This window comes from Poecile atricapillus, chromosome 1, assembly GCF_030490865.1.
Source record: "Poecile atricapillus isolate bPoeAtr1 chromosome 1, bPoeAtr1.hap1, whole genome shotgun sequence".
NCBI lineage: Eukaryota > Metazoa > Chordata > Aves > Passeriformes > Paridae > Poecile > Poecile atricapillus.
This window is the reverse complement of record NC_081249.1, coordinates 102,797,180-102,824,300: the sequence shown is the minus strand read 5'-3', so window position 1 is coordinate 102,824,300 and position 27,121 is coordinate 102,797,180. Positions and strand designations below refer to the sequence as shown.

Sequence of the window (27,121 nt, the reverse complement as noted above, 5' to 3'; positions counted from 1 at the left end):
TGATAGTGCTGAAAATGAGATCAAGAAATTGTGGAAGGGATTGGGAGGCAGCCAAAAGATAACTGGTTAGTAATTGTCCTTAACCATGTGTTTCTATGCTCCACAATTATAAGTACAATCAACAGTCTCAGTCTGTGGGTGTAGTCATTCAGGGAGGAACAATGTCTTTTTGATAATTTGAAAGCATATGATTTCTGTAGAAACAAGATATCAGTACTGTGAGGTCTTTGAGATGCTCAGTTAGTTTTCTTTTTGCACTGCTGTCATTCCCTCGGGGTTTTTGCTTCAAAATTCAATTTCTTCTATTCTAATGTTAATGCTTGTTGCTGAGGACATTCTTGTAAATTTTGTTTTCCTTCTGAACTGAAGTTGAAGTACTGAAGTGGAACAAGAATTTCAGAATCTTTCAAGTGACATGAGACCAAAAGTCTGTTAACTGCTGAGTGGTTTACAAGAATCTGACTCTTAATCTCAAATGTAATACTAATTTTTAGGGGCAAAAAACAGCCTAAAATTTCCTAATAAGCTGAGAGCAGCTAAGAAATCACAAAGAAAATGTTTGTCACATTCCTTACCTTGATTTTTTTTTTTTCTTTTTGTGGTTTAGGCTGTGCTAAAACCTATTCAAAGCATTGCAAAGTTTAAAGCAATTAAAGATCTCAAAATTGGGAGTTACTAAGAAGCACAAATTAAAGTGCTATCTTTTCTGGGTAAAATATCAGATCTAGATAAAATAATTTTCTGTAAGGCGATGTCTTTCAGTATCAACATGCTTCTTGTTGATAATATTGTCTGTATATTTGGTTTTACATGTTGGTTTTAATCAAAGTTTGTGGAGGTCATTCCCATCTTTTCAAGAAGATAGTATCCTTCTAGCTTTGAGCCTTCTAGCTCTGATCAGCCTGTTTCAAATTCTGTTCTGAAATTACTGAATTTCTTAGTCTCTCTAGTCTTTCTAAACTTATGGAAAAGGACTTCTATTATAGCTGCAAAATTTGTGGAAAAGTAAACTTCTAATAAAACTTCACTTTGTAGCATTCCCAAGAAATATTACAACTCGCATTAAAAAGACAAATGTTTGATTAAATACCTTTTATTGGAGCCATTGACTTAGAAACTCTGAGTCAGTAGAAAATCTGAAAAATAAATGAGGTAAGAATATCTCACATGGAGTGCCTGACTAATAAATTGCATGTAATGAGACACTTGAAAATAGTTTTAGTTCATTTTCTTTCTTCATTATAGTTTTAGTTTGTAGTTCCACTCTGCAGCAGAGTTCTTCATGAACAGTTTTTACCTTGAGGAATGGATAATCTTTGCTGTAGACAACAGGGCTCTGATAAAGGTAGTTTTTCCCTGACTCAAACAAGTAATTCTATAAGCAGCAATACAAATGAGATTTAGTTTGCTGTGAATTTGTACCATGGATTTAATTCCTCTTACATCTAATGTGGTGCTGTTTTTCACTCAGTTTTTCTCATTGCTAGAAGTATTATGACCTATTTTTGCACAGTTGATCAGATAAATCACAGTGTAGCAGTTGGACATTTGAAGTTTTCTTAAAATAAAGATTATGTTTGAAGTTTCTACCTTAAAAGGCAGGCTTGCAGCCATTGTTTAAATATACGGAATCCAAAATAAAAAGTTCAGGTTCTATGCTTAAAACAGGCTTTTATGCCTTTTAAAAGCAGCCTTTTCTAGCTATTTTCGTAAGTCCAGCAAAGATAAGGTAAAATTTAACAGAGCTGAAGTCCTTACCTGCAGGTGTCTGTCACCAGCTTTAACAGTGGGTGTCATAGGAACATATAGATAGTTGGAAGACCCACAGCACTCCAGAGGGTAGAAAACAGCACTTAATTTAAGTGAGGGTTTTCATCCTAAACATTTGACCAATGTGTAATGTGCAAATGCCCATAAGGGTAATGTAGCAGCAAATTCCAGCTGTGTGAGGAAGGATATTGCTGGCTGTCTCTGGTTCATGTGGGGGCAGGGGGAAAGGAGCCAATCTGAGAGTTGCAGAAAGAAACCACATGGCCGTGGTTGTTCTGAAAAAGCTTGGAAAGAATAAGCAGGTCGTTTGGGTTGGAGACTGGCATTCTGGCTGCAAATGATTTCTCGAGGGGCAGTGATGCAAATGTGCTAAAAAACAGGTCACTCTTGGCAATTGATGTAGTTCTGGGTGATAAATGGAGTTTCTTGTAAGCAGGAGTATGCCCTGTGAATAGGAAAGTGACAAAAAAAAAATCTGAGCAGATTATTTGCCTACCTAGAAATTTGTACTCACCTTTTCCCTCTGATAAATCTCATATGCTATTTAATATGTATGGAAACCCAGAAAAAGCAATAGTAGGCTTTAAGAGAAATCAACAGTTCCTTTGAGCACATCCTGCTTTAAATCCTTATTTGATTAGATTGCTTATCCATGTATGTAAAAGGCAATTTATTGCAGAGTGGCACAGCAGGCACAGCTTCTGAATCAGAAACTATGTCACAGTTTTGTGCATCAGTCACATGAGAAGGTAGTGATCTGAATTTTTAATTCTGTCTTTGCTACTTGTTTCCAAACTGATGTCCTCAGCTTCAACTTTTCTAGCCCATCACTGAGGAAATATTAAGCACTGTAGTAATACTACAGCAGTATTGTACCTAAGCTCAGAAGCATTCAGTTACGAGCAATAAGTAAAAGAATATTATTTCATCTGTCCCTTGACAAATAAAATCAAGCTATTCTTATTTTATTATTGTGTTCCACTCTGCCTGTCCTGTTCTTCTGCAGCACGTTCTGGATGCCATACCCACATTACTTGCCTAGAAGTGAAGGCAAACCCGGGCTGACCCCAAATCAGTGCTTGCTTTCAGATATATATAGTGTGCTGTGGGTCAGGTGCTATTTAAAGCATTTGTGTACTCCAAATTAGCATGACAAAATTTGAAAAAAGAGACATTTGCCTCTTGACATTCGCCTTGCAACTTCCTTTGAAGATTTTTGTGATTTTAGAAACAGGACAAGCTTCAGGATGTCTGATGACATCCTTTCTTTTAACAGCTCCTCTTTAATCATCAGGCCCAATACCTGTCTGAGTGGAGGGCAAAGTTAGTGCTACCTCAGCTGGATCTGGTCTTTCAGCATTTATTAGACTAATTTTTGATTCCTTGTAATTTTGACCTGTAGTCAATCCACAGCCTTGCTGCATTTCTTGTCATGAGTTGAATTAGGATACTGTTCCCAATCATTCTGTGGTATCCTTTTCAAGAGGTTTAATGGTATTAATTTCTTGCCGCAGGCTGACAGTTCAAACCCACAACCAGAGTGGTCTGGGGACTGGTACTGCAAAATCAAAATATGCTCATGGAGGCTTTGCAAAAGCAGATTCTGTGTGTTGTCTTGTTTGGTGCCATTCCTTTTGTGATTGTTTTCTTCATCCTCTCCCTTAAAATGCTGTGTTTTGAATATGTAATTAGTAATGTCATTCAGACTGCAATGGGACTTCTCAGTGTCTTGTTTTTCTGTAACTCTTCCTTGTCGTTCTGTCTTAAAATTTAGCTGATGGAAGAATTCAGCCTTCAAAAATGTTAAAGATGTCTAAGCAAGACTTAGGATTTCTGAACCTTTATTTAGGTTGCCCTATCAAGGTATCAGAATAATAAAGTGAAGTTGACTTACATTGGCTGTGTCAAAAGCTTGTTTAAAGGTTTCAAGGAGTATTGTAATGGGATCAAACAAAATGGTGTAGTTCCTATCTAGTAAGAACAGTAATTGTGTTGTAACTCAATTTGAGTGTGTTAACTAGAAAATTTTTGAAATTGCTTATTGTTTGCAGAGGTGGTAGTTCTAAGCTGCTTAATAGGAACCAGTTCTAGCCTTCCTCTAAAACCAGAGGCAAAAATATTGGTAGCATCTGATTGATGCTATAATGTCATGCATCAGAGTGCTTATAATGCCTTAATATTTTTTTCTGGTAAAGTAAAACAGTGTTGTTGAGGCAAGGGCAAATGAATATGCACTGAGACAGACCATGTTCAGTGAACTGGCATAGAAAAAGAAAATGAATAGTCAATCACTAGTGGTGCTTATTGTCAGGGCAGTTGGGTTTTGTACTAGTTGATGAATGTGCTTAATCCAGACAATGTAAATAGAGTGAGTATTTGCAGTAGTTTCAAAAACCCATAACAGGGGAAAGTTGGACAATCCTTTTTCAGTTCTATACTTTCTCCCATCTGGAGATCAATGGAATTGTCATTTCTAAATTGCCCCAGGCACTTGGCTAGTACTGTGTAGGGGAGTGTTCAATTTTGGATGCAAGGAAACACCTTCTTTGCCACAGCAGAAGTATTGCATTTCCACCCTCATCTCTTTAAAACCAGCACATTTTTCTGTGACAGCAAGTATTCCATTGAGATTTGTTGGATATCTACACCACACAGAAATTTCTCAGTAAACTATAAACAGAGTTTGTGGAAGTAGGACAGTAGTATGTAGGTCTTACCAAAGGTTCTGTAAAACCTGCCTTCTAGTTTTAAAGAGCCTCTTCAATGTGTCTGTGCTGTATCATACAAGCCCCTGTTCCTGCTCTTGTGCTCTGCCCTTTGTGCTCATAAGTGTAATGCAATTGGAACAAGCAGTCAAAAGCAGCCTTCAGAGAATGTGTATTTGTACAGGTACACTAAAGTGACTTCCAGCACTAACTATGCCTGTGCTTTCTCCCCATAATTGTTTTGACATATTTATGTATATCCAGTAACCTCAGCTTTTCAAAGTAAAAATTTAATTTTCTGCGAAGTGGTTATTTACCTTTAATATTCTACCTTGGAGGCCTGTAGCATTCAGTCAAAAAGCTGGTTTGTTAGCATTCTAGCAAAATACATATTGTTGTATCAGTAGTTAAAAATAGCTGAGTCCTTCCACAAAAACAAATGAATTCTGTGTTAAACTCTCCACAGCAACATTGAGATAGATTTTGCATGCATAAATGCTGACATACGGCCCAGGTGGAGTGCCTGAGCAATTAAGACCTTTTCCACCCATGGACATTGGCTTTTAAAGCACTTCACGAATTCGTATAGATATATATACACACACTCCGGAGCTTTTTTTTTTTCCAAGTGTTGTTTTTTTCTTTAATCTTCACAAGCCTATGGTCTTTACTAAGCTATCAGTTTTACCACTTTGTTATCTCTATAAAATATTCTTACAATTACTTAAACACCCTAAATAATAAAATGCCATTTGTTGGAGCAAGGTGATGTGTGATGTTTATGTAGGGAAGCAGCCAATGTCACAAAAGCACAGAATGGCTGAGGTTGGAAGAACCTCTGGAGGATGGAGGACATCTGCTCCATTCCCTCTACAAAAGCGAGGCCACCCAGAGCTAATTGCCAGTGTTTGGTCACCCTCACAATGAAAGAGCTTTTTCATGTTGATGTTTAAGAGACTCAGCTCTTTCTACTAGTAAGAGATGTCCTTAGCTTCAGGGTAGGAGAGAAGGGAAAAAATCCTGGAAATAGATCCAACAATTTATTCTTCTAAGCATTTCTTATTATTTGTCAAGATTATTTAACTGTCATAGAAAATTAGACAGAGAATTGTAGATGATTAAAAATAGATATAAATGCACGTCACAGATGCTGGTGTTCTGAATTGCTTTCATTAGCAATGTACTATATCGTCCCCATCTTTTGTAGCTAAATGGGCTATTGTGTTCTGTCATGGGCACTGATGTTCTCCAGAAAAGATATGAATCCTAATTTTTGTGTGCATAGGCCCTCTTTCCATCTCATAAATACTGTGAACATGACTTCAGTCAGTAAAAGAGCCAGCTTCCTCCAGGGCTCACAGATATTGGGGAAAGGATAAATGGCTTCAGGTGACTTTGGATTGAGGTAGCTTTCTCTTAAGGAAAATATATGAGACATCTTGTTTTCCAGTTCAGAAATTTAATCAGAATAAAAACTTAATAGAAGTGACTAAGTTTATTAAGAGAATATTTTCCTCTGGGTTGAATAATGCTATTCTGTTTCACTTGCACCTTTAAAAAATCTGGTCTCATGATCCAGATGTTAGAACTGAAAACTGATAATAATCGTGGACCTATAAGTTATAAACAAAGTAATTTTAACATTTTCTGAGCATCTGCTATTTCAGTGAGTATTTAAATCTTTCACTCTAAATAATTCACCTATTTGCAGGAGAGGTTTAAAGGTGTTGCCTTGATTATCTTCTTCAGGAGCTGATGGCGAGAGCACTGCCCCTATCTATTGATAGATCCTTCTTGAAAGAAGGAGGGATCATTCTGTGGCCTTTCCATTATTTTAGCCTGAAGTATTTTTTTCATAGTCACTTCTCTCTTAATAGAAAGTTGCTATCCCCACTACAGATCCCACAGGGAGTTCATGATCATGAGACCACTCAGGGCTCACAGTGGCAATAGGCTGAGACAGTGTACACTTAAAAACTTCTTTTGAAACACCTCTGCAAGAGTCCACAGTCTACAGTCACCTTGTGCACAATGGGAAAAAATGCATTAAACTTTGAATAGTCCAATTATTGGTTGTATAGTTTCCTAGTTTTTTATTTGATTGGATACACAGATTTGATCAGGATTTTCTTCTAAATCACCAGTCATTTTCAGGTGTCGTGAAGACAACAGACTGGGAAATTCTGTCTTGGAGAGCCTTGTTTCTGCAAGTAGTAGGGTTACAATTATATGAAAATGTTGTATTTAAAGGAGTATGTGTATTATTTTAAATCACTATACTGGATATATTTAATTTTAAAAAGCATTATACATCAGGATTACCTTGTAGCTACAGATTTGCTCATAAACATGTAGTTGAATTGATTTCCTGTTCTTTTGTATCTTCAGTGAAAAGTCGAAAGCCAAGCACTCAGTTTTGAGATGATGCAGATAAAACATATGGTGATACCAAAATGATTTTTAAAGTCTGCTTTTAGTCTTAGGAAGCAGAATGGCTTCTCAGCCTTTCTCATTAGTATTTCTTAATAATTGCTTCTAGCTTTATGCTTTAAGTAACTCATGTGATAGTTCATCACGTGCCAAATTTAAGATGTCATTCTTTTTTTTTTTTTTTTTTTTTTTTTTTGGTAGATAACCAAAATCTGAAAACATCTTCCAGATATCCAGCTTTCAAATATGATCTGAGAGCAGGTGACTTTCCAAATGCATAGCTCCAGTCAGAGGAGAGGGTCTGGCTTGGTAAAATATTGCCTGCTTACAAAAATCTCATTATACTGAGCTATTTGGAAATTTATTTTTTTTATAGACTGAATATATGCGTATTTTTTTTTCAAAAATACATCATCTTATATCAAGTTCATGATGTCAATACCCATGAGCACTGAAGCAGCCCAAAATTGTGGGATCATAGACACTCCAACATCTGCTTATTTGTGCTGTTGAATGATGGAAATTTTTTTTTTTCCCAGTTAACATGTTTTGGAAACACAGTTGTGTCATTCTGTATGATTCACTCTAAGATCAGATTCCTAGTAGGAGGTCTTCAATTGTGAAAGAAACAAAGGAATCATCTTAATTCTTACCTGCTGGCAAATTGCAAGTCTGCAGTGACAACCAGTTACAGACTGTCTACACAAGCTAATATAGTTTTATATATATTACAGAGCTAGTGTGTCAGTCTCTGGAATTGTTATCCAGAAGAATTTAAACACTGAAGTCTGAACTGCATCACTGTGGGCAGGTATCCTGAGCAGGTTGGCAAAATAAGTTTTTAATGCCAATGGTGTAAGAAATTTTGTTTGGAGCATAGCTTGCTTTCCAGAAGTGCAGAGGGAAAACTCACAGTTTTCCCTCACAAGTCAAGAGTATCTGTGGTGTTCTTCCTTGGCAAATTGTTACTGTTGGGATAAAAAAGGAAAAAATTACAGGGGATATGTGATTTTACAGAATAGCTGAGTTGATGGGGAAGTTGCAGTAATGTCCTGTAATTCCCATGCACATGGGATTACAAATGAAGTGATGTTTCATCAGTGCAACTTTCTCCTATACTCAAATCCACTTAAAAATGCATTTTTCTGAATGCCTGGGCAGGGTTGTAGTTCTTGCTCTGTTCTGCATCCTTCTTTTAGATCATGTGTATGAAAAATAGCCCAAAAGGCATCAGAACTGACCACATCCCACTTCATAGATGTATTTGGTAAATTTAATAAATGCATCTCTTTAGATTACTCTGACAACCTAGGCTATATCTGGCCTATCAAGTGCTGAATCTGTAGTTAATAAATAGGCAAAATACTTATTATCTGGAGCAGGAACTGCAGAATTCAGTTTTGGTAAATTTGAATTTAAACTTTAAAATATTCTCTTTTGACCCAGGGTATCAGCTGCTAATGGCTATTTGGTCTTGCCTAGAAACAAAGGCAAGACAAAGTGGATAAAGGATAGAAGCGGATATATTAAATGAAGGGCCTACAGGTACATTAAGAGGTTACACCCAAAATGGACAATGGTCACAAGTTTTTCAGACAAAGTTTGGTCTATTGGCATATCAGTGGTTAATTCTCCAATTTCAGCTTCAGGTAATGAAGTCATATACCCCTAGTTCACTCCTCCCCCTCTCCCCCCCACGCACCCATTCACTTTTGTTTACCCTTTTTGGGGCCTGAGGCAGATCGTGTCCTTGGATCTCAGGCCTAGAAGGATTTTTTTTTGTCTGATCAAAATGTGAAGAGAATTAACTAACACTCTATATGGAGTTCAGAGTTATACACTAATGCAGTACAGGATCTGAAAAATATAAAAGCTACAATCTTAAGGCATGACTGCAACAAGTTAATGGGCAGATCTTTATATTTTTTCATGGATTATTTATTGCTTCCACGATCAGTACATATCAAAAATTGTTGTGGGATTCAAAATCTGATCTTTAGAAGTGTTTGTAGAAAATGATGGGTAACTTCTTTCAGGTGTTAGAAAGTGGTAGTTTTAGGTCCTACAGCAGTTTTAAATTGTAGTGCGTATTGTAAATTTGACAAGTAAATACAATTATTTTTATCAAAATAAGACCAACAAATAATTTTTAAATAAAGTACATAATTATTCTCAGAAAATAAGACAATAAAATTCTGTAGCAATATTTCATATACATGTTTTTTTTTGCAGGGAAGTTTCACTCATAAACTTTATAGGATACTTAAGAGGGAAAGGTACTTGGCTTTTTCTACTTCATACAAGCCTGAACAGGAATAATGATTGTTGATTCATCCGGCAGTAATATCAGTGACAATTGTCTGGGCTGTTTATTTGTTTTAATTTAGACTCTTCAGCCTATTTTAAAGCACTTAATGATGTGTTAATTTGGAATTAAATGTGGAGCTAAATTTAAACTTGGAATTTGTCACAGTGCTTTCTGTGGATCAGGATGATGATATACAATATATGTTCTGGATTATGGTATAATTTCAATTCAATTTTTCCCCAAGTATTTTTTAGTATTATCTTGTCTACTTTCATATTAGGTTGTTTCCATGTCTTACTTGGAGAGGAACTGCCTAATTTAACGAAATTGAATGAGGAGGGGATGAGAGGAAGGGAAAGAGACAACAGAAATTTACAAAAAGGCATGTTGTGAAAGGGAAGAATAGGGTCTTTAATTTCCATTAAATAACTCTCAGATGATACAAGCTTCGATACTCTCTGCTTTGAAGTGAAGAGGAAATGCAGTTATTAATTAGATGAATCTCTGTTAAATCCAAAACAATTATAAATATGCACTTAGCTATAGCCATATGTTGAGATTTAATTTGAGTTAATAGCTAGTTTCGGTAGTTGTTAGATAACGATGGGTCTGTAGTAATTAAAGTGTTCTGTCACTGAAGTTAAAGAACATCATACCTGCCTTCTAGGAAAATTAGACAAAATTTCACATCATGAGTTTCATAGCAGGCTGATGAAGTGGTGTGAAAATTGTCATGAACCTTTGCTCAGAGTGCTCAGTAATTGCATAGCCACATACAAAACTAAATTTACATTGAAGTCCATCCCTAATGAAAAAGATGCTGAGGTCATTTTGAAATCAATCATTGGTAATAAGTATTTTCCTGAATTGGATTACCCAAGCTTTAAAGACTCTTCTGTACCAGAAAACCTGTGATTTACCCACACAAGGAAAGTAGCTCTGTATATTAGTAAAAGATCTTTGGGAGTTTTAATGACTTAAGACGAAAGTCTGCAAGGTAGATTTAACTGAACCACTATTCCATTTACCAGCTGACAGGAGGAAACTCACTTGGGTTGTTTTTATGATACGATTCAGGAAACAGCAAATCCACATGTGCTGAAATAGAAGGAGCAAGAAATGTGAGAGAAATGAAAGTGCTAAAGTTGTGATTTTTAAAAATATTTAGAAGAAGCATGTTCTTTTTAGCATGGTTCTAATTATAGCATCTATTCTCAAGTTCAAATATGTATTTTTTCTAAAGTTAGGTTCTTAGCCATCAAGATGTTGTTTAAGGCTATGGGATGCTTATTCTCTTACTAAATTTCTAGAAAAAATCTTTTAGGTCAATTGTTTCACGATACCTTTAATGTTCACTTTCTGAGAATTTGAAAAGGGCAAACTCTTTTCAACTTACTGAACAATGTTTTCACACACATAAGAAATTTCGTAAATGTGGAGGGTTTTGGCTGCTACTTGCTCTTACCTAGTGGTGATATCTCTGAAGGACAGAAAATAAACACTATGAAATTCTTTTTTCCATGGTTCTACTGCTCTGTCTCCCTTTAGTCCCGAGGGAGAGATACATTGCACTGAAAAAGTTTCCAGTCAAAAAGACCTGTGGCATAATTTCACAGGCTGACGAGGAGGTGAGAGGAAAGCTTAGATCTGATGTTGTGGTCGTATTTCTCTGTCAGTATGGATCTGAGCACTGAAGGTTGGGCTCATTTCCAGTATTTCACAGGAATGATCTACCATATCACTCCTCTTTCATCATTTTCAAAACATACAGGCAACAAAGTCACTCCTCCACCCTCCAGCAGGCAGTTCACTTTCAATAACATTCTCATCAGAGTCTCTCTAAATTATATTTGGCTTGTAGTATACAAATTAATTAGTTCAGCACTGAATACCACAGAATTGTCTTTTATAGCTTGATAATGTTATAATTATGACTTATGGCAGTATGTAACATCATGATCATGCAGTGTTTGATTCAGCAAAACATCTTAAAATAACATAATACTTGAAATTCAGTGGAGCTTCACTCTTTGTGGTAAGGCTCAGGAGATCTTATTTTCTTATTTACCAATTTGGGAATTTTGATTTATAGAGGCAAGATTCATGCATATGACAAGATGGAGACACTCAAAATTAGTTAAAACCTGACTGCATTACATCAGTGCCACTGTTTTGGAAGATAACAAGACATATTGAATTAGCCCATAAAGTAGGTGTAGAATTGAAAGCTGCAGCTAGACATGGTACCAGGTGCACTGTAATAAATGATTGTGTTTGTGTTGTTAGTGAATCCTAATTGTGACATACAGCATGTGCATGATTTAAACTGCCTTCAGACTGGATTAAGGCAATATGTGTGCCAGTGTAAATGAAGCTGTTGCTGTGACTCAATTGCTCTGTAATTTCTACTGTTAATAAAAACAGAGAGGTCACTGGCACTTTTTAGTTTTGTAATTTTGAAAGCACATGCTCAAAAGCAAGTAACTTTGGGAAAAACATGTGTTCAGTTCAGACTGAATGGTCATTGATGCTAAGTGAGGCAATATGACTCTGCATTTGTACAAGTTTATTTGAGATGGTTCCAAGCCTATCTTTGTTGGATCAAGTATATGTTCTACCATGTAGATGGCATTTTACAAAGGAAGTTTGATGTTGAGTCAAAATTATGGCATATAATTTGTTAGTATTTTAACTAGTCCTAATTAGAGTTATTTTGGGTGCACTTCATTTCTAATCTGGTTTAAGAAATTGTTTTTTAGAACTCCACAATTACAATTGCCAATTTTAAAGCTGCTTTTCAAGTGCTTTTCAAATTCAATGGTCTTGGCAGATAATAGTGATTGCAGAGATTTTCATCTAGTAGATGATCTCCTTGAAAACACAACAAACAAATATTATAATTATTTTTGGAAATTTTAAACAATAAACTATGAACCAAATAAAAATTATGGTCTGAAAGAGAGCTAATGGGTTGTTGGCACTCCAGGACAGCAAGAGAAGCTGTTACATACGAAATTCTTGTCATTATAGCTGTGCCAGTTAAGGGCTGGGGAGTATGTCCCCGAGTTCAACATTGGAAACAATGTTGTGTGACAGTTAAAGTAGATAAGGTTTTAACATAACACGGGTTTTGCCACTGAAAGACTCCATCAACTTTGTTGAGATTTGTCATATCTTTTCTAGCACAGTGCTATTTGCAAAGATTTGGAAATAGAACTGTTGTCTTGGGGTTTTGCAGGCAAATAGCTTCTAACAACTCAGTACCTACCAGAAGATTTTGTATTTTTGTAGTAAGTAAGTTTCTTCAGCTCTTTCTTTGTTTTTGGCTCCATTTCCCTCTTTGTGGGATAAGAGAATAATCTTGAAAGGAGCTTGGAGTGGTATTACATTTTCATTCAGTTCCCCAAACATATTTCACTTCAATTTTTCTAGATGCTGTTGTTGAGAAGTATTGACCCATGAGGAAATGACTGAAGTGAGTCCAAGAATGAGTGAAACTTGCTTAGGTGTTACAAGAAGTCCAAGAAGCATGTTATTAAAATACTAGAAGTGAGCCTGTCTCTCATCTTGTGAAGGAAAGGGTTTAGGTGCCTAAAGGAGAAGTTTGAGTGTCTGGAGGAGAAGCAGCAGTTCTGTGCCCTCACACCAAATCCAGAGCTGGTGGGAGGTCTGAGGTCCCAGCTGAGTGTGGTCTTTTCCCAAGGTCATGGCTGTTTTTGAGCACATGCTCTCATAGGGACAGAAAGATTTGTCATCCTCTTTATTTTTCTCAATGGCAAGGCTTAGCAGAACGCTACAAGGAGATAATAAGCCAAGCAAAACCCATTTATTACAGAAAGATTCTCAGAGAGTTTTTGTCCTGTTGGTTTGATGTGAGATGAAATTTTGAGAAGCAACCTAGGATCTCTCTATTTTCAGCACCTAATGATATTTACAATACAAATAAAACCCCTGAAACAGTCTTGAATGCACATCCTAGCCTCTAGCTGTGTCTGTACTCCCTGCCTATTTAGGGATCTGTCTTTTGCATGGTGGGGGAATTGAGTTGGCAGCTGCAGATGGAGGGAATACTGTGTTGATGAATAGATGTATGGCTTTCCATTAGCGTAACTGATGGTTCAAGTAGCCATCAATACTTGGAACAAAATCAGCCCTGAAAAATTGATCTTGGACTTTACCAGTAGTACCAATAAGTGGAAATCCTAAGGCAAACTTTTTTTAGCAGTTCAATGATTGAAGCAATTGTTTGTGAATCATTTACTCAGTGCAGATACAGCTGCCTTAGGGTGATGGATTCCAGCAGTTTCTATGCCAGGCACTTCCAATTTCTCACTGTCATTCAATGTCTGATTCTTCCTGTCAGATGGGCTTGACTCATGTGGCTATTGTTTCCCTGCTTGTAAGATGGATGTGACCATAATCTACTGGTTGTAATATCTATCTGCCTCACTTGAGCTGTTGTGCAGGTCAGTTCCTCTCCATGCCACATGCCACAGCTGAGTGGAAAACAATGGAGCTGGCAACAGTGTGCTCCCACTTCAGTAACCTTGAGAGAGACTTTGTGTGTGATCACTCCCAGCCCTCAGAAATTTGGATATATTGATGGTATTATGATGGGAGTTTGGAGCCCCTCTCTGCCAGCCCGGCAGGCCCATCTATGCCTGCACCATGGCCTCTCCTGAGTGCTGTGCCAGTCCTGGTGCTGCTCCTCCACTGCCAGAGCTCAGGTCTTTCCTTCCCCTCTGTGCACCATTTGTTCCTTTCCAAGGGCAGGAGCTGTCTGAGTGAGCTGGCAGCAGAGTATGGACAGGAATTGTACAGGATAGGCACTGCCCAGGGCAAAGGAGTGACTGGGGCACAGCTTCTCCAGCACCATCCCCTGCCACTGCTGCCTGAGCTCCAGGTCTCTTCAGATGCCCCACACCATCCTCTGGGGATGGGGAGGACAGCAGGAACAAGGGGAGCGGTGTCCCAAAACCACTCCAATGCCCAGGTTTTGAAAGGTCTGTGGTCACAAAGATTTTCAGTACTGTAACACTCTCTCGTGTGGTCCATCAGTACATAGTATTAATGTTCTCAGCTGCTGTCATCTGTGGCTCCCTGCAAGGCACATGGACACCAGACTCTTCCTTCAGGCCACTAAAATCCAGCTCTTATTTGTAAAGTCTCTTCATCCCTATCTAATGAAAATTAACATGTCATGTGATAGTGTCTGCTCAGAATATCAGGGTGCTTCACCTATCTCTCTTCCGATAAAAGGAGGTAGTTTAATTTGAAAAAGGGTTTGGAGACAAAAACAGATTTAACATCTATGCTGAAGATTTAGTAGGTGTCATAAAAGAGTACCGTTTTCAGTAAAATGAACATGAAAAGAAAAACAATTCAGTGTGACTGACATAGGCTTTCTATACTGACCTAGTAAGTCATTCTAATGGGCAAATTAAATCACAGAATTAAATTTTGTATTCACATTAGTCTTACCATCTGCTCACGTAACTACTGTTTAAAATTTATCTTAAAACATTACTTTACAAGATTCAGAACCCATGTTTGCCCCAGAGCTAAGGTTGCAACATTTTATTTATTTTTGATGTTCTGAATTTAGTTATGGAAATAGAGTGGCAGAGATATTCATTGGCTATCTCAAGGTGGCCTTTGAAAGATGTATTACAGTGCAGAACCTTACTGCATCATCATTGATAGAGGCACTGAAACAGTGGCACTTGTAATGCTTGTGAGGTGGTAAGAATCCTTACTGAGGGTGTTGCATGTTTACATTTTACCTCTGTGTTATGAAGCTTCATGGTGTAAAGCTGGGAGAAACATAACGTTCAAAAGATTTTGCTGAGGTGTCTAATGGTGTGGTGTGTATAGAAAATTAGATGCCCTTCATCACTGATATTACTAGGAAATGAGTGAGCCCCTATGGAGTGACATAGAGGGTTTAGCAGCAGAGTGGTGATTCATGTCCCTGACTTGCTACATGGTAGAGATGTGAAGTGTGAGATGTGTGGGTGGGACAGTCAGGAGTTCCTTAATGAAGTGCAGAGAAGACAGTTTTAATAAAAGGTGTTGTATCATCAGCTGCCATGTGTGTTCTCCTGTGCTCACTTGCACTCTATTACAGTGTCCTATTAGGAACTATTTAGCTCTGTGGCACCTGCTTACTATTGGTGCCTTATTTGTAGTTATTAGTCCAAATTGCTTACGTGAATGTGCTCTTGTGCAGCCAGTTCCCTCAAAATACTTGCAAATAGTATGTTTTTCTACAAAAACAGATGTCAGTGAAGCAGGGTGCTCAAGAATGGAATTGTAGAATAGTTTTGGTTGGAAGGGAGCTTTAATGGTCATCTAGTCCAGCCCCCTCTGCAATGAGCAAGGACATCTTCAACTGGATTAGCTTGGTCAGAGCTCTGTCCAGCCTGGCCTTGAATGCCAGGTGCAGGGCATCTACCACCACCCTCATTGTAAACGATTTTTCTTATATCTTACATAAATTTACTCTCCTTCAGTTTAAAAACATCACCCCGTGTCCTATCACAAAAGGCCCTGATACCAAGTTTGTCCATTCTTATAAGGCCCCATCTAAGTATTGAAAGGCCACAGTAAGGTGGTCTAGAACCTTTCTCTTCTCCGGGCTGAACAGCCCCGGGTGTCTCAGCCTGTCTTCATAGCAGAGGTACTTCAACATACTGATCAACTCTGGCCCTCTGGACTCACTCCAACAAGTCCATGTCTTCTCTGCACTGAGAGCAGAGGAACTTTGATGTGAGAAGGGAATAGGAATAATGAAGCACACACAACCTCTGAGCTTATTTTTAACACTAAGTTGAACAGTCTATCTTATACACCTGATGGAACTGAAAAGTGCTTTGATTGTTCTCACCTTGCTTCAATCAAAAAACTCCACAGCATAGATAATAGAATGTAGCTTTAGGGGCTGGTGACTTGTAAAATAATTTGCCTGCTACTACTACTACTAGTAGATGTCTACTACTGCTTTTTAACAAAGAACTTCTTCAGCATTATGATGAAGTTATATATGTTTAAAAAATCAAATGTTTCTTCAGATTTGATGTGTTATAGTAAACCAAATTTAATACAGTGACTTCTGTGGAGATTTAGGTTTTAAGAGTTATGAGCTTTGACAGCGAGCATTTAAGAGGAAGGAGAAATTACAGACATTCCTTCCTGTGGATTTCTCACCAGTTCACTTACAGCAGCATGTCGAGTTGAAGGGTATTGTTTTGTGGTTCCTTTCAATATGGTTGGGAAGAGACAAGGAATGTATATAGCACAGACCTGTGATCTGTTATGTAGTGAACATGCGGGTAGGAAACAGCATTAAGCAATTCTGGTTGATGTTTCAAAAAATGCCTTAGCTGCAGCGCTTATCATGAGGTTTTGACTATTCCAAGCCTTAATGTTTTTATTTATCAGAAGAAAACAGAATCTCACAACAGTGAATTCTTACTTGAGTAGCATTGAAAATAGGTCCTTAGATATGCTGGCTCTTTCAGATAATTTCTGCATTAAAATTTCCTTGCAGATGAATTACTTCAGAAAGAGCAAAACTACTCTGATGATGTTTTGGCCAATATGATCAGTGAACCCAGAATCAGCTATGGAAATGATGCTCTTATGCCTTCACTGACTGAAACAAAGACTACAGTTGAACTTCTTCCAGTGGATGGAGACTTCAGCCTAGATGACCTTCAGCCATGGCATCCCTTTGGAGTTGATTCTGTTCCAGCCAATACTGAAAATGAAGGTAAGTACAATAGGGGGAGAAACCACAGAACTTTCTGAGGTGAGCTTTGTGGTTTCTCTTCACGTTGTTCCCTGAAAATCAGTATTTTTCTTACGTGTAAGTGGGATAGAGGTCTTGAAATGTACATTTGGAACAGGTCTGCTGTGTCAGTTGTGTTTCTTTGATGGAATAGAAAGTCCTGACTAAAATCTATAATTTAGACACACAATAAATTTCAGAGTTGAGCTTACTTGCCTTCAGAAACAAACAATAATAAATTCTAGGAGATTATGAGTAAGTCTTAAACAGTACATGACAATAAATGAAGGCAGATAGGTAAGTTATTAGATTTGTGCTGTGATGAAGTGAGTGTTTTATTTAAGGTCGAGCTTTTTATTTGCTGGCATGAAAATGATTACAGTTCCAGCATAATCCTAGCAGACAGATACTGTTATTTCAGTCTTTACACTGGTTGCCTGGAATGTACTTCAGAAATGTTCCTACGTGCACATCAATACAACTTGACTAGTGAAAAAGTTTTTCCTGAGGAATCTTATATAGACTACTTCACTCAAGTGACTGCACACTCCGTGAAAAATCCATGTAAAATCTGGAATTGGTAGTTCACTTAGGTGCTGGAGCAAATAAATCAGAAACCTGAGGGACTTTGGTCATGTCATTCAAGTTCCTCCTCTTGCCTTGGTTTTCCTTTGTTCAACTGCACTGTTACTAGTGCTAAGTTAACCGCATCAGTGATAAAAGTTTGATATTGCAAAGTCACAGTACACACAGAGACTGGAACTGCAGAAGTCTTCTCAGGCAAATTTGTGATTTGTAGCTGAACTGCACAGACATTAGCATCCTCCTTAAGTCTTTTGAACCACTTGCTTAGGCTGTACCTGCCCTCAGAATGAGTTCTGAGGTCATCCTTATGCAGTTAAGTCTCATTCCAGCACGGTATGTGAGTGACAGTGAGCAACTGGGTGTGTGGGACACGGACATGGATTTGCCAGGTCTGGTGTTGGTGCCAGGTGAAATCAGTGGAATCAGAAATAAATTTGCAATCAAAGTTTGTCCCAAGGAGTCAGAAGACTCCTTGCCACTTGGCACTCCTTGCCTAAGATCAGACAAAAGAAAAGACCTGCACAAAGGTCAGTGAGGCAGATATTCAGCAGATCTGAGGGAAAGAGGAGAGGTTGGTCAGGAGTAGGGCTAAAATCAGAGTACCAGGGAATCAGCACTGCAGGTTAGGGACAAAGAGCCTAAGACCTGAGAGCAGAGTCAGAGCAAACTCAACAGACCAGCTGGCAGGAAGAACCAGAAGGCAGGAGATGATGGCAAGGACTCCAGCTGTGTCTGAAGGGCACTTGCAGCCAAGTGGCATGCCAGGCACTGAGAGCAGCTGGCTGGAGCACATCAGGCACTGGCAGTGGGTACAGATGGTTCACAGGCTGGGAGGCTGAACCTCATTTTCCTGGGGAAGGAGCTGCAGCTTGCTCTAACCCTAGCACACCTAGCAAGGCTGTCTGCCAGGAGCAGGTCACAGTCTAGCTCATGTCTGTGCTGCAGGAATTTTCAACTGCAGCTCTTGCTTCAGTGTTTCCTGTAGCTGAGGTACCCAGGGCATCAGTTCTATACCTGTTGCCTGCTTTCATAAAACATGGTGGGGATTAATTATTTTTGATGTCTGTCCTTCCAGCTTTCAAAATATATCTATTCCAGTCACCAGGTTTAAAAGTTATTAGGTAGAAGGCGCCCCCAGACATATCCACAATTTAATCACCCAAGTGTATTTATCCTTCAGAAACCTGTCTAAGGTCAGAATCTAATAATGAAAGGTACTTCAAAGTGACAGTGAATTGCCACAGGCAACTATACTGAGCATGGTTCTCCTTTTCAAATGTATGGCAGCAAATAAGAAACAAAAACTCTCCTGCATGGAATACCATACTCAATTATTAGAGTATGTGTTTTAATGCAGCATGTGGTTTGTTGCAGCACTTATTCTTTCATGCCTTCAAGTTGATGGGCTTTGGTTTGGTTTTTTAGACCAGGATCATATTGTATTTGTCATGAACTTATTGCAGCAGTCAGTTCAGTTAGGTCAACCATTATAATTGTTCAAGTATGCACAGTTAGAAGTGGAAATTATGTAGTGACTCAAACCTCTTCAAGTCCTTCTTGTTTCCCCTTATACTTCTCTGTCCTTTACCCAAATCATGGTGTTCTTTATGTGATCATGCCAACAATACCTTCTTTCTTTAGTGACTGTTTCTATACCTTTACCCATAGCATCAAAGGGGAATTTCACAGCTTCATTTTTTTCTCTTGTGTTTGTCTCCCATCTTGTTCCAGAATCCCAGGACTGACTGTGCCATTTGACTTCACTTCCCATGAGTGTTTTCTTCTTTGATAGTGATCTTACTTCAGGCTTTGTCTACATTGCTTCCAAAAATATGTTTCTGTGTTATAATATGGTTTGGAAGTAGCAAGAAGTTAATAAAAATTGACCTAATTTTCTCCTACTCTTTTTTTTCCCCTCTGATGAATTTAAAATACCACAACCCTCCCCACTAAAATTTGTTATTATTAGTTCCCGTGTCTGTTTCCTTCCATAGCCATGATCTAATCCCCGGTTTCACCCAGAGATATTAATAGTGTATTGGATTGGTATGTTGCCATATAATCTTAAGGTTTCATAAGTCCATTTGAAATTTTCCCAGTGTAAACTGTTTTAAAGAATGGGTTTTATGCAAATAGTTTATTTTCCTAGAATTGCTTTTACTGACAAGTGAAAAATAGTCTAAAAATAAATAGACTTTGAAAGTCTAGCATAACTCAGTATTTTCTGCAAGTATTTTCTCACTTATTTTCCCCTGAGGTAGTTTCCCTGGAAATGCTGACAGAAGTTAATCCGAAGCAGCAGATAATACACTGTATGGATGTCCACCATGCTGCAACATAAATTAGGTTGACAAAGAAAACACTTTCTGAGAACCGTACAGAGGCACCATGAAAAATGTCAAGAAACTGTATTTCAGCAGTGCAAAACACATCTTCAGAGGTGACCCCTAACAAGCTCCCAACAGCTGTGAACCTCTGACACTGCCAAGCCCTCTGGGCATTTTGCCAGTGACTAACTGGGTTTGTATTTTAGCTTCAGGTTATGGGGAGCCTTAATGGCAATATGTAGTATTTATCTAAAGTGAGATTCCTGTAAATGTACTGTGTATGATTTGTTCAGTTGCTCCCTTCAACAACGTTCTTGATAGGTGAGCATCACGTAGTGCTCCTCACCTGCTGGTTTGTACCAGGTTTTAAGGTATTTTTCTTCTACTTTTGAAAAGAGAAGTAAACACATTCTCTCTCGCTCTTCTGAGATGTATTAGGTAAAAGTGGGAGTGTGTGGCCTCTATGAAGTCTGAGTAGCCAGTGTAAATAAACATGTACCAGTTTAGTTTGATGAGTCTATTTGGACAATGCATTTTCAGTCTTATTTCTGTGTACTTGGAAGTATATTCAAGAGAAATAAAATGCTGGAGCATCAAAACGAATGCACTTTTTATAATAACACAAAGTATATATTTGAGTTTTGGTTATTGATAAGTGCTGTAGTAGGTTTGAATTCCTCCCCTCTTCATTGGCTGTTGTGATGATGTGGTCCAGTGAGGTGTAGTGGGTTGACCCCTGGCCAAATGCCAGTGCACTCACAAAAATCATCTACTCATCTTCCTCTGCTAGAATTGAGCACAGGAAGAGAAAAAAAATCAGTTAAAATAAAGCTCATGGGGTTTAGATAAGGGTTAGGAAAAATACTTTAAGGGCAAGACAGACATAAAACTTTAAAAGGTATAAAGAAAACTTTATTAAAAGAAGGAAAAGAAGAATGATGAGAACTGAAATAAACCTTTAGAACACCTTTCATCTCCCCCAGCCCCTCTTTCCTTCCCACCAATAATGCAGAGACAAAAACTGGGATTCTCAATCAGTTTATCACTTCTAAAAAGAATCTTTCTTCAGTTCACTCAGGGAGAGGAGACTCCCTTGCTACACCATGGAGTCTTTCCCACAGGAAACAGCTCCCTGTGAGCTCTTACAGCATGGTTCCAATTTTCACAGCTAACAGTCCACCCTGAAAAACCCTGTTTGCATCATGAAATCCCTCCCACGTCTTGCAGTCTTCCCTCCAATGCTTTCATGGGCCATTTCAGCTTATAGGGTACAGTTTTTAAGGATGAGCTGTTCTAGTACAAGAGCAAAGGGTCCTCTTCTTCTGTCTCTGAAAGCATAAGTTCTGTCTCTCTGATCACAGCTTTTCAACATCTACATTCTCCATGTCAGGAAAATTAATCCACAAACACCAGAGGTTTCTGTCCAAAAAGGAGACAGAGGAGTCCTTTTACTTTATTTGAATAAAGGGAGAGGCCATGGGGCATTCCTCTGGGGTCTCTAGATTTTTGGAGGGTGCAGCCTCCTTTTTATCCTAATTTCCCGGCCGCATGTCCCTTCTCTCTTTCCCGACTGGCTGAGGTACTTGAGAGGTACAGACTTCCCAGAATGCCTGATACCTAAGATTCTACTCTAATGTGTATAACCCTCACTCTTAATTTTTAATTCTTATGGAATTTATGGTGTTTCCATCTTGTCTCTTTCATCTTTCAATATCCAGTTTCATTTACCAGCAAACATACAGTTTGTTTGTAAAGGCAAATACCTTTTTCTATTCATTAATCAGTGGAATCCATCCAATTGTTTCTTTTATCTCTCAGTGCTAGTTTTATTTACCAGCAGACCCATAGCTTGTTTGTAAAGACAAACCTGTCATTCCTCTCATCCAGTTCTCACGGGCTGCAAGTGAATGCTACATCCACCCATACGCTTCATGAATTACAGGGAAACAGTTTGTTGTATTATAGTCCTGTCATCATGTCATAGTCCATCATGGCTTGCGGAAGATTTTCAGCTCGGACACATGGAGCAGCTCCTCCTCCCCTTACCGCTTCTGAATTGACCTGGTATCACCATGCTGTTCTCCTAACATGTCCCCACTTCCCCTTTTCCCTGACCTGGGAGAAGATTGGTGTCTGTAGGTTCATCTGTTCTCAAGTAGTGTTCTGCAGTGCTGAAAAGCAGATCTTACCCAGGTTCCACAAATCGGTGGAAACGCTCATTGTGCTTTTCTCTCTGTTGGTCCTGTGATCTTCCCAGCACTGCACAATCTGCACCAGCTGTCGGCTCCACTCTGTGGTTTTCTTCTTGTGGGACACTGAAAAAAGAAAAGCTGCTGTTGTTTTTGTCCCTTTGCATGACTGTCTGCTTCTAACCTGCTGCACTTCAAACAAAGTCTATCACTGGCCAGGCCAGTATGGCGGGGGGCTCATGGTCAGTGGCAGGAGCAGCCAGGAGCTCAGTGGCCACACCAAGATGGTGGTGGCTGCATGGCTCAGCAGGGCCTGGCCCAGCAGCACACCAGGGGCCCAGCAGCCCCCAGCTGGCCACCTCTCCAAAAGCAGGAAAAAGAACTTCCTGTGGTTTTTTGTTCTTAAATATGTTATCATAGAGGTGTTCCCAGCTTCTCTCATTGGCTTAGCAGTGTGTCAGTTCTCAGAGCCAGCCAGCTATTGGTTTTGCCAGGCACAGAAGAAGCTGTTAACAGCTTTTTACAGAGAATTACTTCAGTGGCTGATGTTTTTCCTCCTCATCAAAATCAATTTAATGCAAAACCACCGTATGAGGGCAAGCAGTGAAAAAACCCACAGACAAGATTTTCAGAGTTAACTGCTGTTTGTGCATATACCAATACTGGGGCATAACAAGAAGGTTTTAAAATCTGGCTGAAATTCAAAAGGTGATAGTTCAGGGCTCTGCAGAAGCCAGCCTTTCTTTGTATTATGTTGCCTGGCATCACAATCTGCTGTCGTGGTTTTAAAGCATTAGCTAAAAAGTCACTAGAAAACTTACTCATTTCTTGCTGTGAGATATGGATTGGAACAAGAGCAAAACAGGCTTAAAACTTAAAAGGAATAAAGAAAGTTTATTAACAAAACTACAAGAATAAGAAACCAGAGTAAAACCTCCAGAAACCCTTTTTTCCCCACTACCCAACCATTCCCCTTGTTCACATGACAACATAGAGACAAAAAAACCTAGTGGTTAAAACAGTCCCAACTTTGCTATAGTCCTTTCATCAGTCTTTGTAGAAAAGAAGTTCCCTTTTGTCAATCTATGGAGTTTTTCACAAGAAAACCATTTTTCTCGTGGCTTTCTATTTCTCTGATGCCAGCCGCCCAGAAAACTCTGCCATCAGTTCTCTCCTCCCACTTCACATCACTCTGAGGTGTGTTCTTGGGTCACGATTCAAGGGGTGTCATTTTAAGGATGAGTTATTCAAAGGCAAAAATTCTCTTCATCTGTCTCTGTGAGCCTCTCTGGAAACAGAAGTTTTCTCTTTGCCTCTTAGTGGCCACAAATCTTCAACAACTATCACTTCTCTTTTTCTCTTTCAGCATCTCATAGGATCACAACTACTTCACCATTTGCTTAGATCCACACTTTGAAATACTTCATTCCCCCCAAAATACTCTTTCATGAATTAAAGGAGTTTTTCAGAACACTATTGTCCATCTCCATAGTTTTAGCAAAAGAATATTTCAGCTTATTAAAGCATCTCCTTATTTCTCTCCCTCATCTGAAGCTTAATTCCTTTCTTCACTGTCTTTGATAGTTTGTGTTGTCTCTTTACCTGTTGATCACTCTCTCTCTTCCCCTCTCTCTGGAAAAAAGGGTTAATCTGCAAGTCTCATCTGGGTAGTGAAAGAGCTAAAATCTTGCCCAGGCTTTGTGGATGGTCCCGTGATCTCTGCCAGAGCAGCAGCTGGAGCTGTCTGTGATGAAAGATTTTTCATGGCTGTTCTGGAGAGTGTGGCCACTGTCTCAGCCTGCTGCAGGTCAATGGCTTTCTCTCTCCTTACTCAGCAGTCTGTGGTGAAACCCAGCAGTGGCAGAAACTGCAGCTGGGCCAGGGACCGGCCTGGCCCGGCAGGCCTGCTGTACAAGGTCCAGTGAGCCCTCCAGGAAGGGGCTCCTGACACTTCACAGTCTCCATCCTCCCCGGGACCCGCAGAGCTCCGGCCAGCCCCGCTCCCCCCGTGGCCTTGTCCGGCCTGGAGGGGAGGAGGCTGAACCGGAGCCCTGTTACCTCTTCAAAAGCTGGAAACCAAAGAACGCAAGAAATTCCCGGGCTTAGGTCTTAAGGTGGTGTTCACAGGTTGATCTCACTTTTCAATGGTCAAAACTACTGTCAGTTCTCAGAAATGGCCAGTTATTGGCCAGGAGAAAAACTCCCATCAGCCTCCAGCAGCTTTAACTTCCTTAGGTGTTTCCCTTTGTTTCTTAAATGCCAATCCATCACATCTGCTTTGGAAGACTTTTGACTCTTACTGTTTGCCTCCAGTTTTTGCCCTGAAGGTGATTTGTGACCTTGACCGGGTATTTTTCCTTCTGTGTCAGTTATGAAATGTGCCAGTGTCCCAGCCTTTCCCCCCTGTAGAGGGCTTCCAAGATTATAGATGACAAGAATTATTCATTACCAATACTTTCACCTAACCACAAATACTGCATTACTCTGAGGTCAGGTCCATGCTACTGTACAACAGAAACTTCTTTCATCCTTTTCCCCTACACTTACTCCCATTTCTGTTGCACAGGCTTCTCTCTCAGTTCTCCATAGGTGTTGTCATGTAGAATTACAGAGAGGAGGGGAAACCCCCCTCAGACTTCTAGGGAGGATGCAAGATAACAGAGAAGGGGTCTGCAAGAGCAATATGGGCAATGTTTGCTCATGGTTGTTTCTTCCCTTGGGTCCTTGCCACTGAAAATTACTTCTTAGCAATCTGAGAGTTGGTGCTGAAAATACAGTGAAAACCAGAATTCACTCTTTAGAATTTTTATAAGTTTAATAAGAGGATAAAAAGGGACCATGTCCAGTGCTGGGGTGTTTCTGGCTATTGGCCAAAGAACACACTGGCAGATTAAGACAGTGTTATCAATATACTGTTACGTTACAGAGGTACATGCATAATCATGTGTTTCATACATTATTCAAACATTCTTGTGAGCTTTTTGATGTTTCAGGAACTCTTTTGTTCGATTTTACACTCTGACTTATCTGTATGACATCCTTTGGGTTAAGTCCATATATTTTTTTTCTTCTTGTGTTTCCATCCTGTTGTTTCACACTCCCTGATAAGGAGTTAACAAGTTCTTCTAAAATTCTTCTCCAGTGTTCTGGTTTGTGTCACTGTTATTTTATTACTTGGAGAGGTTAATCAGCAGATGAGGGGGAAACAGGCATAATTGCCTTGCATGCATAGTTGTCTTACACCATTGTCTTAGTTACATTGGAGAATTTTATCATTTTTTGTTTTGCTAAGGCCTACAATATAATACATTCATCACACTATTATTTCTACAAGCTACACAGTGCAAAACTAATAGATTGTGTTACACTAATAAGCAGCCAAGAGGAGTTATTTATATCTAAATACTTAGGATCAATAACAACATGTAAAACCTAATACATAAATGTGAAAGTCAATATTATATTGTCATTTTTAACAATATTGAAGAATGTAGCAGAAGACATAAATAGGAAAATAATCAAAACTGTGGTTTTTACTTAAGGATGGAAATTGCATTTTGTATAGATCTATGTAAGAAAAACAATTACATGGTATGCTAGTGCCACTCTAAACTGCTGTGAAGAAAAGTGCCTCTGCAGCACCAGACCTGCTCTGCAGCAAGCTCTATGAAAGGCTGCCTTTCTGGAGACACAACTGAGTCAGATGTGCTGATGTGCTTTTAGTCTGCAGCTACTCTAAAGTTACTAAGTTACTGGGTTTTATTCAGAGGCAGGAGCTCATGCAGTCATCTCCTGTGTGTAAAGGACACGGAAGCCACTTAGGCTCTCACTTACAAGCACAGTAGGTTGTTTGTCAAACCCACAGGAACAGTGGCCTATGACCCACAGCCAGTGACACAGACTTCCTGAGAAGATGGACAGTTCCATTGCTCAAATCAACAGTATCATCAGATTTGTGTGATTTTCTGATGAGCAGTTCTTGATTGAAAACTGTGGTTCTGACAGATTTCCTGTGTTACTGCATCTCTTACTTAACCTCATATCATTACCTTATCTCATACTTACTGCTGATAAAGGCTCATACCTAAATCCAGAAATTCAAATGAATTAGAATATATGTTAAAAATTCATAATTCTAAGGAACAATGTAACACTTCATTTCTGAATTTAAGTTCTTTGACACTGTCAAAGATAGGGTAGATAAGGAAGGCAGCACAATTGGAGCAAAAGAGAGAAACAACCGAAAAAGAGGGGTAAAAATCTGAATCTTTTAATCAACATTTCCAGTATGTTTGAACTTGCTGAGGCAGTAGGCAGTGACTCAAATAGCTCTAAGTTTTGCAAATAATGTTTTTCTATTAGTGCCAGCGAGCTCCATCAACCTTAGATTTCAACTGACAAAACCTTTGTAGGGTAATAAAAGAGTTCTGTTAAACTGTATATGGCACACATTTAGATAGGTATTTGTGTTTTTACTTTGTTTCCCTTCCAAAAACTTGAAGTATGATGTTCAAGAATCCGAACATATAGGAATATTGATTGTATTTTCAAGAACTTGACTTTTTTTAAATGTTATAGCTGGTGCTGTAAAGAATCCCTGTTGAAAGGAAAAAGTGGGGATTCAGGAGATTTTTAAGTTAGTATTGGTAAAGAGCAGCTGCAGGAGCTCATCATGTGCATTCTGGCTGCCAGTTCTGATCACACAATAGGGAAAAGTTTGCATGTAATGAATATGGTTTTGTTCTATTGACAGAAATTCTTTCGTTTAATAGTTTCTGACTTGAAGGAGTAACCAGAATATGATGTAAAAATGATGCCTCAACTCTGAACTTTCCTTGTGAAGTCCTGCCCATCCCTTCCTTTTAAAATCAGGCAGATATAACAGATATTTTCTAGTTTTTGCTTTGGTAACTGTTAATGCAGTATGTCTCTCCTGCACTGTCCAAACAGAAGAGCCCTTGACTTTGTAATTTTGGGGAATTTTGTTTATTTTTGTTTACTTTTTTGTTTCTTTTCTG

The 27,121-nt window shown here is 38.8% G+C and overlaps 1 protein-coding gene across 1 annotated transcript in view; it reads left to right on the top strand.

Moving 5' to 3' along the window:
- Positions 1-27,121, top strand: part of APP (amyloid beta precursor protein) — a 256,250-nt gene that overhangs the window by 203,278 nt on the left and 25,851 nt on the right. The window contains exon 13 of the mRNA XM_058835905.1: positions 16,763-16,984. Within this exon, the coding sequence (XP_058691888.1) occupies positions 16,763-16,984 (222 nt within the window). The remainder of the gene's footprint in view (positions 1-16,762; positions 16,985-27,121) is intronic.